Here is a 12,515-nt window from a genome sequence, read left to right on the forward strand (position 1 = left end):
GCGTGGCCATCATTGGGAATGTGATTTTCTATAGCTGGGGGAATTCGAGAACACACCATTTAGACATGACTTTTCTTATATACACTGAACGTCAAAAAGATCTACTATCTCCTATGCGTTCTTCATCATTTCTTCCACATGGAGCTCTTCTTCTGTGTTTCCTCCAAATGAGAGTGGATTTTAATTGGGCTTCTGCATGACGTCACATTATTTTTGTCACACTTCTGGGCTTTCCTCAGCTCTGATTTGGAGTTCCCCAAACCTCTCTTGATATATAATCTTTCCTGGGAGATCCTCCCCAAACAGGTTCTCGGAAAGCACAGAAAGGGAGGGGCGGATGTTCCCCTCTCCCTCCCCATTCAAACGAGTCTCAATTCTCCTCACAGCCGCCATTCTCCATCCTCCTCCAGGCTTTTTGTCATTTTACTGGTCTATTGCTACAGGGTAAAAACTCTACTGCAATAGACCAATCAATGGTTTGGAAAAGAGGCAGAGAGCTCCCTATTAGCAATGTGGGAAGGGGTGGGGGGGAATGGTGGGCAGGAGAGGGGGAAATGGAGAACATCATGGTGTTTGTGGGGGGGGTTATCTGTTTGCCTTGAAAGTGACAATGAGATTGAACACAGTATTGCTGAATTTAGCCAGTATGTGGGGAGGAGGACGTTGGAATTTGAACTCGTGACCCTGCCTTAAACTGAGTCAGACCACTGGTTCGTCTGCCAACTTGTCACTGACTCAGGTCTCAGGCCAAATATTATCCACTCTGGTCACAGGCACAGAAAGGGCTTTCCAAACACCTCCTGTGTGAGATCCATTCACTGGAGATGCTGGGGGTTGAACTGGGGACCTTCTACAAGCAAAGTAAACGCTCTAACCACTGAGCTCTGACTCCTCCACCCAGCAGAAGGGCAGAAGATTGTGTGTGTGGTGGTCAAGAAAGAAGGGAAGGGGGAAGAAACCAGACACGGAGCTGCTGTTCCTTGAAGTAGCCGTGCGTTTGCTCTCCAGTCTGCTATGGCCCTGATGTGGCTAATGTTTTGGAAGTTGCATCCATGAGAGCAGCCGTTATGAAAACTGGACGCTGCAGTTTTACTGAAGTTTTAATGTAAATTATGTTTTACTAGTAAAGAGAGGCAGGAACTGCCACCCGCTCCGTGTCTGATCTCAGCAAGTTGAACGGAGGTGGTGGGCATCACCCCCTGCTCTGTGCCTGATCCCAGCATCTGATCTGAAGGCTCCTGATCTGCTCCTGATTCTAGCTGGGTGAAGGGGGGGGGGGTAGGCATCCCACCTGCTCCGCTACTGATCCTGGCCTTGGCTGGAACACGGTTAGCCTTTTATATAATAGGACTGTTGTAACCCTCCCTGAGCCTGCATATGCAGAGGGCAGGATAGAAATCTAATAAATAAACAAATACCCAGAAATGACCTTTACTGCTTTGCTTCGACTCTCTTACCTGACAAGGGGACCTTTCCACGCCTTCCCATTTCCTCAGAGCTCTGGAGGAACAGCATTTCCCTTGGAGGCAGCTGAGAATCAAGGAATGACCCTGGGACCAAAAGCCCTTCAAGGCGGAGCAGGAAAAGAACAAGAAAGGATTTAGTCCTTCTAAGAACGTTTTGTGCCAGGGGAGTTAGGGGGACAGAGGTCATTTCCAGTATTCAAGGTGCCTACAATGTCTTGGTGCCAAGATGAGCACAAGGAAAGTATCAGATTACATATACACTTATAAACAGATAAAAAAGCTAGAATGAGAGGGAAGGAGGAGAGATTGTGGGGTGTGGGATAACATCTTTCAGAGATGTCAGCTGAAAAACTGGGGTGCCCTGTGGTTTTTCCAGGGGTATGAATGTAGGAGGGGATCATGAAAAGGGGGAGGAAGTTCAAACTGGAGGCCAAAGAGCACCTTCCTGTCCCTCCAAAATACCACAGCAGTGTTCCTGGAACCGCTCAGCAGAGAGGACGGAGGGGGGCTCTGCAATGACGGTTTCAATTGGGATGTCATCCGTCCTTCCCAATCAGAGCCTTCTCCAGCTAGAGATTTCTCCTCAGAGCACAAAAGTGTTGAATGCATTCATTCAGAGGCACTGCAAACTTAGGAGAAGGAGAGTTGGTGTTTGCCTCAGTGGCAGATGAGGAAAACATTCTCTTCCCTATCAAGGAAAAAAGGGGAAAGACCCTTACCCAGAGAAGCCACAGTCTCGTAAATTTCCTGCATCACTTCCCAGTAGAGAGCTCTCTGGGCCGGATCCAGGAGAGCCCATTCCTCCTCCGTGAAGAGCACGGCCACCTCTGCAAAGGACATCATGGAGGGGGTCTCTGAATTAGGAGAAGACACCCATTTGATTCATCTCTTGGCGTTCCTGAGCATTTAAGTAACTAAGCATATGCCTAATACAGCTCATTCAATTTTTTTAGAAAATGCACTACACAACAAAATAGCAATAAAAATTATTTTTCCAGCCTCAGAGACTACTGTCTTGCATGTTGCAATCCAGAAATACCCAGTGGCATTTTCAAGCAATTACTCTGCTTTAAATGTCTTTGACTGAGAAGGAGTTCTGTTCTACTCTAAAGCTTTCATCCAGTTCAATAAACATAAGCTGGGCCATTTATGAAGATCATATCATTTGTACTCTTTGTAGTCTTTCTTATAACAAACCGGGGGTAGGAGCAGGCGTGTGCCATAGAATAGCAAGCTTTTGTGCTGATGTTTACTGATCTTTGCTCCTTCTGCTAGGATTGCAACATGTACAGCTTGCACCTGAAGTGCCAATAACGTTCTGTATCTCAGGAGATTTTGGATTTAAAAGGAAAAGGAGAAGTATAATGGAGGTGCTGCAGCAAACTGCAGTATTATGAGGAGCGGTTGAATTTCGTATTTTAAAAACTAAGGAGGGAAATTATTCGGTTAGGGACTCGGGCTGGTTGCATGCCAGGGCAGCCTCTCTTTCGCCTTTTCTTTCCCCTGCGCTCCCTCCCGCCATGTTTCTCTCTCTCAATTCCTGCCTGACCCCCACCTGCTTCTTGCACCGGAACTCTCACGAGAGAGAATCATCAACTCACTTTTGCTGCAGCCACGGGAAAGCCAAATTCGACCTTCAAGCAGGAAAAACGAAGAAGAGCCGCAGTTTCCAGCAGATTCCCTCTGAAAGAGAGGAAGGCAAGAGTCCCACGGCAGCAGCCCAGAGGCCTCGGTTTTCCCGCCTTCTCCAGGAGCAGAAACAGGCAAGATATTTCACACAAAGACGCTCGAGAGCCTGCCAGTTCGCGCAGCCTGAGAGTCACGGGGACTCCGTCTTGCAAGCCGCGCACACGGAGCCAGATCTCGCGCGTTCTGCCTGCGAAGGCTCGCGAGGCCGACCCCAATCCCGCCGCTTCCGCCTCCGGTTGTGCCTTCTTTTGCCCTCGACGACCGGCAGGTGTCGCTGTTTCTCCCCGTATGTCCGGCGATTCCCTGCAGCGATGCTAGTGGCCGCTGCTGGAGAGGGTTTCGGGTGCCTTTTGTCAATGCCTTTTTCCTGCGACGTGCCAAGCATCTTGTCCCCATTCATTGAAAAGCAAGGGATCCCCTGAGGGATCTGAGTCTGGTTCTAAGGAAGCCACAACGGCTTCTCGGTAGGAGGAAATGGGGTTGATCGGGTTATAGCTAAGATGGAGAGCCAGTTTGGAGTACTGGTTAAGAGCGGCAGGACTCTCATCTAGAGAACCGGGTTTGATTCCCCTGCTACAAGCCAGCTGGTTTACCTTGGGTCAGTCACAGCTCTTCCGGAGCTCTCTCAGCCCCACCCACCTCACGGGGTGATCGTTGTTGTGGGGATAATAATATATTTTGTAAATCGCACTGAGTGAGTGTTAAGGTGGCCTGAAGGGTGGTATATACATTGAATGTTGTTATTGTTATTAATGTGGGAGCATAAGAGTGAATAAGGCACAGCAGAAAAATTGGACGTTTTTGTACAAGGAACGAGAGGAAAGAGGTTTTAGATCCCCAAAGAACATGTTCTTCTCTAAAACAATGGAGTGAAACTTTTGATTATGTGAGACTGCACCTGTGCTGTGTAGAACTCAAAATAGTTAATGTCTGAACCTTCTATAGAAGGTATGCAGTAGATATAGTAACCAGACTCAACACGGTACACTGACAACAATAAAGACGGCAGGTGTTTGATATGGAAATTAGGTATGGAAAACATGTATCCATTAACATTCCAATGACATCTGAAAAGGTATATAACCTCTGTAGGCTGGCTATGTACCTTGACAAAAAAGCTTGTAATGTTTTCTCCTCCACTATTCTGCATTAGTTCATTATGCTTTTCTTTCCAGAATCAGCACCTTATGTCTATTAATTGGGTTGTACATACAGGGGTTCCCTATTTGGGCTAACATCCCTTAGCACTTTTCAGGGCTTGGTTGTCCTTAGGAGAGGAGGATCCCTGACGGATTTCAGCAAATTTCCCTCAAAAGGGGGGGGGGAATTGTCCCAGGGCTGCAGCCCACCAGCCTCGGTTTTCCAGCCTGCTCTTAAACGCATCCATCTCCAGGAAATCTTCGGGTTCCAGGGAGATCCTGGGAATTGTAGCATCCGCCTGGAGAGCCAGAGGTGACCATGTAAAAGCAGGTAGGGAATGGAATGGCCAACAAGGCAAAAAGGTAGGGAGATGTTAATGATCCTTTAAAACAATATTTTAGAAAAGAAAGCCTTAAATACTGTACTTTTATTAAGCTCTTTCTGGCCAAAATTAATCAGGAAGAGCAGGGAACCAGGATATTACAGACTTTGTGGGGAGGGAGCAGAAACCAATAGGAAAAGTCAGATGAAGGCAAGAACAACATTCTAGATATAAGGGCAGGAGATGGTTTAAATTTATTACACTCTTCCCAAACTAAACTCATTTTAAACAACAAAAATACATTTGAACTACAGGTAAAGGCACCGTAATCAGCCAACTCACATATTAGGGAGGCCTAGATGGGGAGTGAGGCACCCATCCACAAAACTTTCATAGGTGCCAAGTTCCGGGACTCATGGCATGCAATTTGCTGTTTTGTGCAAAAAGAGAACACAAAGTCCCTTTACACGGAAATCCTAAGCAGAATTACTCCAGTCTAAGCCCACTGAAATCAATGGAGTAACTCTGGTTAGGATTTCACTCCTTGTGCACAACCTCCATGGCATGCAGGTTCTACATCAAATCTGTTTGAGGAAAACAATTTTGTGATGCAAAAACACCACTTAATGTGTGTTCCACAGCATGTTGTGGCCAATCAATCATTGTGTAAATAAACTTCCCAGACAATGTCTTCTAAGGTTTTACATTCAACCAGACGCCCCTCTAATGGTAAAACTGAAGGTCACTTGCACTTGCCATACCACAAAGTCCTCTGTGACGATATTCGGCGTATCAATGTATTTAGGTATTAGAATACTCAGTCTCACCCCATTTTTGCATTTAGAATTAAGAACTATGTCACAATCTAATTTATACTACTAGAGTTTTACAATAAATAACCACCACAGAAACACAAACACAAGACAGACTCAACGGAAAAGGCCTACAAGGACAAAAAATTCAGATGATCTTGGAAGATCTGTAGAAAAGAAACTATCTGCAGTACAGGGGGGCTGGGATGGGGAGTTCTCAAGAGGAGGTGCAGCTACTGAGAAAGTTTTCCTGTCCTTCCCCGCCCCCAACTAAATTTCTTTGATGGGGTCCCACAATAAGGTCTCCTCAGCCAAACTCAGAATAAGAGCCTGGATTAGCTTTCCCAACTTTGGGTTGGAAAATTCCTGAAGATTTGGGGAGGGGAACCTGGGGAGGGGAAGGTTTGGGGAGGGGACGGAACTCAGTAGGGATGTGATCTCACAGCGTCCACCTTCCAAAGCTGCCCTTTTCTCCTGGGGAATTGTTCTCTTTAGTCTGGGATTGTAATTCAGGGAGAACTCCCAGCCCTGCCCGGAGGTTGGCAAGCATAATCAAGCCATTTGGGGCCTGAAAGATGAGTACCAACACATTATATTGGCTCCAGTGACACACTTTGGCAAACAACGTATTCGGTAGAAGACTGTGCCCAGTCCCTGTAAGCACCTCCTGGCCAGACCCGCTTTATAAACCAGTTGACAGTTCCAGGTCATGGCAGCTCCAATAAACAACATGTTACGCGGATCCCGGCAGGAGTGAGCCTCACCCCTCTACTTTTCCTCACGAGCCAAATTCCGTCTCATGATTGGAACTATCCCAGTATTTCTTGGCCGCGAGGCTCACTGGAGGATTATATATTCTCACTGGGACTTCCAGTCCCTCTGACTGATGCTGATTCACAGGGAACCCCCTCCTCTGCATTTGCCACCTTGATATAGGTCTCTTTGGGGATTTCTTGTGCATAGGATTGCCAAATCTGGTTGGGAAATTCCTAGGGATTTGGGGTAGAGATTGGGGGAAGGCAGGGTTTGGGGAATGGAAGTACCACCAGGGCAAGGGGTATAATTCCATGGAGCCCAGCCTCCAAAGCAGCCATTTTCTCCAAGTGAAGTGATGTCTGTAGCATAGAGATCACTTCCTCTATAGTCTGCGGATTCCTACTAATTTGGGGGGGGGGTGTTGGTTGTCTCCAGACCCCACCTGGAAGTTGGCAACCATACTTATGCCCTTCTGGGTCATGTCTGTTCTGCTGTCTTTGCTCTAGAAGGTGGCATGCCTCTTACTTTTCACAAAAGAAAACCGGTTTCTCATCGGAATATTGCTATTCTCCCCTGCCACAGATGACTGGCCCATTGCCTTCCTTCTTCTCATTTCTCACCCTCACACCTTTCTCAAGGCATGTTAGAGGCATGAGATCCTTTACCTGTGACCCGTCCCATTCATTAGTTTGGCAGTGATGCCTGGGATCTGAGACCCTGAAATAAACTGAGGCGTTTTAAATCTCTCAATGAATCTGCAGCTAGAGCTAATTAATAAATAAATAATTGTTACGGAATCATAACAATTCAAACTCGGCCAGGAAAATTTATTCCCTGGATAGGCAGTTCTGGGGGTTGTGATGAAAGGGAAGCGCAGCACTCGCAGTCTGTGTTCCTATGGGGCCACTTGGTGGTGGAGAGTGCCCTCAAGTCAGAGTGGACTTATGGCGACCCCTGGTAGGGGTTTCATGGCAAGAGTCTAACAGATGTGGCTTGCCATTGCCTGCCTCCGAAACCCTGGTCCTTGTTGGAGGTCTCCCATCCAATTACTAGACTAGGCTGACCCATTAGTTTCTGAGGACTGACGAGATCAGGCTCACCTGGACTATCTAGGTCAGGGCAAGTGGCCAATTATTTACTTAGTAAAGTCTGTTGTGCCCCTCTTTTCCTCTGGAATCAAGGCTGCTTACAGGTTGCAGTTAGAACATTCTGATTTAAAACCATCAGACTAAAATCCCAGGTAAACCTGGACTTCTGGTTTGGATAATGGTGATCTGACGTGGTCCGGGGAGCTGGACCATCAAGAGTGACTGTTTGGGCAGGCCAGGTGCTTAGATCGCCAGCTGTCACCCCTCTACAGGGAGAAGAGGGGCTAGAACGCTACGAGACCCTGAGAGTGAGTGATCTCGGCGGCAGGGGGAGTCCTAGATAAGGATTTTCCTCAGCGCCTTGAGGTCCCCTCGGAGAAGGGTGAGCTAAAATCTCTGTAGTGCTCTTGGAGTCATTGGATTGACATAAGGTCACCAGAAACCAAGCTTCAGTACCAGATTTGGCCAATTTGAAACAAAAGAAACAGCACAAAAGACCCAAACGGAACAAATTGAGGTAAAGATCTTTATCTTGCTTTCGGACTCAAAACTAGAAGAGAGTTTTAATTAAAAGTTAATATTGTGGATCGTGTTGATAACACAAGAAAGGAGCAAGGCATTTTGAAGAAAGAAGTGGAACTCAATAGACTATAAAGTGCTAAAGAAGAGAAAATAACTTTTGTTTATGCATACCTGTGGTTTCGGAAGAGATAACTGACGTTGAGAAAAGGGAGGAGGCTGAGAAGCTGTGGAGCAAATATCGCGAGAGGGCAGAATGCATGAAGAACAGAGAGTGTCACTGCCTAGAGAGGCTTAGTCTGGAGAGCAAGAAGGAAGTGGGAACTGCAAAGAAGACCACGGAAGGAAAATGAATGGAAAAACGCGAGACAAAGCAACGAGAGGACAAAAGGAAGTGGATGCCCACCATTCTGAGAAGGGAAAAGGACGAAGGAAGCTACCATGGAGAATTTCCGCCCGTCATTTGGTGAGATTATAGTAGATTGGACTCTTAAACTAACAAAAACAATATATTTGAACTAAAATATAAAAAAGTGGAATACTAAAAACGGAGTTTTGGGGCGGGAAGAAAACCAGCTTAGGAGCATGAAGAAAGTAAAGAAGAAATGGCAGGCTGCCATAGGAACGGCTATAGAATTGCTGGGGGGGAAAGTCACAGAGGGAAATAAAGAACTGAGCCAATCTATGCAGAAAATGGGAGAAAGTCTGATTAAAAACATAAAGGATTTAATTAAAGTAGAAATGGAGAAGGAGGAGCCACAATCTACAAAGCAGACAACTCAAGAGATGGAGGGAAAAGACACTGATTTGTTACCTAGTTTAAAAGTTGAAAAGCAAGCATTTCAAGATCATGTGTCAGGAAGCAAATATGAAACTACAGGAAAAGAACCGGGAATTTGCGATGTGCTAGAGGAAATATCACAGGGTATGCAAGAGCAAATGATTGAAGTTTTGACAGAATTTTTAAACAAGCAGTCAGAAGAGTTAACAACAAATTTGGTCGTGGCATACAGAGTCAACTCCAGTTATATGCAACAGAAGAATTTACAAAGAGATAATACTAATCAAGGGAAAATTAGAAGAGTGAAAGAGGAAACCCTGAAATGGCAAGCTGAAAGTTCACTGTTAATGGAGGAAAGCAGAGAAGGAATTATGAAAGAGCACCTTAGCAGGAGCAGGAGAGAAAACAAAAAGAGCAGAGAACTACCACCAAAGCTGAGAGACAGTAGTTCAAAATTTAAGTTGCAGGAATTACCTGAAGGACTAAGTTTCTAGCTTTAAGCCGCAAGAGTAATTTAAAGGACTGAATTTACAGTTAAAATCTGAGCTGCATCTAAATGGTTAATGGAACAAAATTAGAATATGTTGAAAATTAAATTTAAACTGTTGTATATGGTAGAAATGGATAAATCTATAAGAAGTTATGAGAATGAAAGTCAAGTAATTTTTATAGATTAGGAGAAAGTAAAAATTAAAATTTATTGGGGAAAAAGCTGAGAGATAAAAGTGTAAGATTTAAGCTACAGATGGGAAATACCTGAAGGACTAAGTTTCCAGCTTTAAGCTACAAGAGCTATTTAAGGGATTGAATCTATGGTAAAAATGCAAAGTTATATTGAATTGGTTAAGGAAACAAATTGTAATATATGGAAGATGGGAGTTAAACTGTGCTATATGGTTGAAATGATCAAATTGCTAAGATAGTTATGAGAATAAATTCAAGAAAATACTTTTTTATAGATTGGAAGAAATTTTAAATTAAAACTGATTTTGAAAAGTAAGGGGATCTGATAGCATAAGGGTAGTCTATTGAAAACTATAGAAATGTAGTAATGAATAATAAGTTACAACTTTGCCTTTAATAATAGGGACAAATGAAAGTAATGTAGAGTTAATGATAAGAAATAAGAGTCGTAGTGCTGTTGGGAGTCAACATAGAAAAGGGGGGGAGGTGGGTCACATATCAATATAAGGGGAAATATGTAATAAAATGATTTGTGGAATGTATGTTAACCCATCCAATAAATTTTTTTTAAAAAAATCCCAGGTAAACCTCAACATGTGCCAATGCATCCACCCTTCCTTCTCATTCAAAAGAGATAGATTTAAATGGGTTTTTATTGTGCCTTTCCAAATAAATTGTCTGAGGCAGCAAACAAGACTGCTCAGGGACCTGACAAGCACTAGGGACCTGTCCACTTCCAGCTTGGTCACTCTTCCCTGATTGGCCCAGCCATTCAAGGTCATTTGCATATGCAGGCTGATTAGGGCTCACAACATTCCACACCTCACCTCCCCAGAGACAGTTGGAATACAGTGGTCATTTGCATATACGACCTGATTGGGCCTCACCCTCCACATTCTAAACAGTATGCAGTTGCTATTGGGAGTCTTTGAATGTGTCCTGAGGTCAAATGCACCTCCCCTCAAAGTTCACTAGGGTTGCCAATCTCCCTGTGGGGCTGGCAGGCTCCTGCCTGCTTGCTCCCCCCCATCCCACTTTGATTGGTTAGCTGTGGAACTCTGTGTTTTGAGGTAAAAATCAGGTCAAGGAAACTGCAGACAACTGAAGACAGTACAAGACTCTGTGGGTCCAGAGGCCAGGTCTACCTGTGCAGCAGCCAAGAAAGGCGAAGGTAGATCGGGTCTCAGAAGAAAAAGCCAGTAAGGGGGAGAAAGAAGAGGTGAGGGGGAAGGTGGGGGGTGGGGGCGAGGAGGCGGCCAGCCGGGGCGATTCAGTGTCCCTCCAGCCAGTGGAAAGGGAGGGGAGGGGGGGAGGCGGCCAGCCGGGGGGATTCCACGTCCCTCGGGCCAGTAAGGCAGCTGGCTGGGGAAATTCAGTGCCCCTCAGGCAAGTGGGAAGGTGGGGGGGGGCGAGGAGGTGGGGGGGAGGCGGCCACCGAGGCAATTCAGTGCCCCTCAGGCCAGTGGGAAGGCAGGGGTGGGGGTGAGGAGGTGGCCAGCCAGGGCGATTCAGTGCCCCTCAGGCCGGTGGGAAGGTGGCAGGGGAAGATGGCCAGCTGGGGCGATTCAGCGCCCCTCAGGCCAGTGGGAAGGCGGGGGGGGCGAGGAGGTGGGGGGGAGGCGGCCACCGAGGCGATTCAGTGCCCCTCAGGCCAGTGGGAAGGCAGGGGTGGGGGTGAGGAGGTGGCCAGCCAGGGCGATTCAGTGCCCCTCGGGCCGGTGGGAAGGTGGCAGGGGAAGATGGCCGGCTGGGGCGATTCAGCGCCCTTCAGGTCAGTGGGAAGGCGGGGGGCAAGGAGGTGGGGGGAGGCGGCCACCGAGGCGATTCAGTGCCCCTCAGGCCAGTGGGAAGGCGGGGGTGGGGATGAGGAGGTGGCTGGCCAGGGCGATTCAGCACCCCTCGGGCCGGTGGGAGTTGTAGCATTGTACCCCACACGGAGGCCCACCCGTCCCCAAACCCCGCTTTCCCCAGGCTCCACCTGCAGATCTCCAGGAATTTCCCGTTCCATAGCTGGCAACACTCCCCAGATGAAACTCGTTTCAACAACCACCCCAGTAAAAATACATTCAAAAAGCAGGTAAAGGCAGCTGAACCAGCCAAGTCGCATATTGAGAGGCCTAGATGGGGAGTGAGGCACCCATCCGCATACCCTTCACAGGCTCCAAGTCCCAGGACTCATGGCATGCACTTGGCTGTTTTGAGCAAAAACAGAACACCAAGGGTAATTCTCCTTAGTCCACAACCTCCAGGGCATGCCATTTACTGTTCTACATCAAATCTGTTTCAGCAAAAAACAGTTTTGTGCAACAAAAACACCGCTTAATTTGTGTTCCACTGCATGTTGTGGTCAATAAATCATTGTGTACATAAACTTCCCAGATAACCTCTAAGGCTTTACGTTCAACCAGATGCCCCTCCAATGGCAAAACCCAAGGTCACCCACACTTGCCATTCCACAAAGTCCTCTGTGATGATATGCAGTGTGTGCTGCTTCCGCAGCAAGCTGAACATATTACTCAGTTAATGAGTATGTACTAGGAACAGAACGTTTGGCTGCAGCTTTAAGAGAAGTGTATCCTGGGAGTTGTAGGGCCTTACTCCATACATCTCACTTCTTGAGGAATTCAGAGCCTGCCAAAACTTGTTAGGACCACTTCCTCCTCTGTTTATTCACACCTTGGCAGGGAGAGAAGCAAGTCATCTTTTTTCACACATTCACAGGGTCTACAAAGCTCCACCATGGACCTCTATCCAGGAAAGATGCACTCTCTCCTTTTATTATTTAATAGAAGTGTGTGTAGAGATTCCTATAGGGTTGCCAGCTCAAAATTGGGAAATTCCTGGAGATCTGGGAGGTGGTTTTAAATCAGAATGTTTTTTGTGTGACCTCTAACCTGCCTTGATCCCAGAGAAAAGGAGGAGTATAACATACTTTAATCCTGTAACATAATTGTGTTAACGGGTTTCCGACAACTCACATTTTATCCTGGTGCACCTGCACGGGAACACCAGGATAAAAAGTGTGTGGTCGAACATGGCGTCCAGAGGGCGCAGCTGGCAGCAGATGGCCAGGCAAGCCTGCCTGTCCCTCTGCCACCAGACGACATAGCCTAGCTGGAGGGGAACGGCGCAGTAAGAGCGATGCGCCTGCAAGGGGAGAGCAATGTGCCCACCGTCCTACAAACCCCGGTGGAGCTGGGGTGCGCCGCTCTTGACAGAGCCGAGGCGACGGGGCAGGATCTAATAAGGGGCTGGGAA

At 46.9% G+C, this 12,515-nt stretch overlaps 1 protein-coding gene across 1 annotated transcript in view; it reads right to left on the minus strand.

Annotated features, from left to right (window-relative positions):
* The window catches only part of LOC129327781 (zinc finger protein 160-like), a 49,366-nt gene that overhangs the window by 15,487 nt on the left and 21,364 nt on the right, over positions 1–12,515 (minus strand). The window contains exons 7-9 of the mRNA XM_054976536.1: positions 3,366–3,594; positions 2,186–2,293; positions 1,458–1,565 (exon numbers count right to left, since the gene is read on the minus strand). Coding sequence (XP_054832511.1) covers positions 1,458–1,565; positions 2,186–2,293; positions 3,366–3,594 — 445 coding nt within the window. The remainder of the gene's footprint in view (positions 1–1,457; positions 1,566–2,185; positions 2,294–3,365; positions 3,595–12,515) is intronic.

The sequence above is a fragment of the Eublepharis macularius genome, chromosome 4 (genome assembly GCF_028583425.1).
Source record: "Eublepharis macularius isolate TG4126 chromosome 4, MPM_Emac_v1.0, whole genome shotgun sequence".
NCBI classification, from domain to species: Eukaryota; Metazoa; Chordata; class Lepidosauria; order Squamata; family Eublepharidae; genus Eublepharis; species Eublepharis macularius.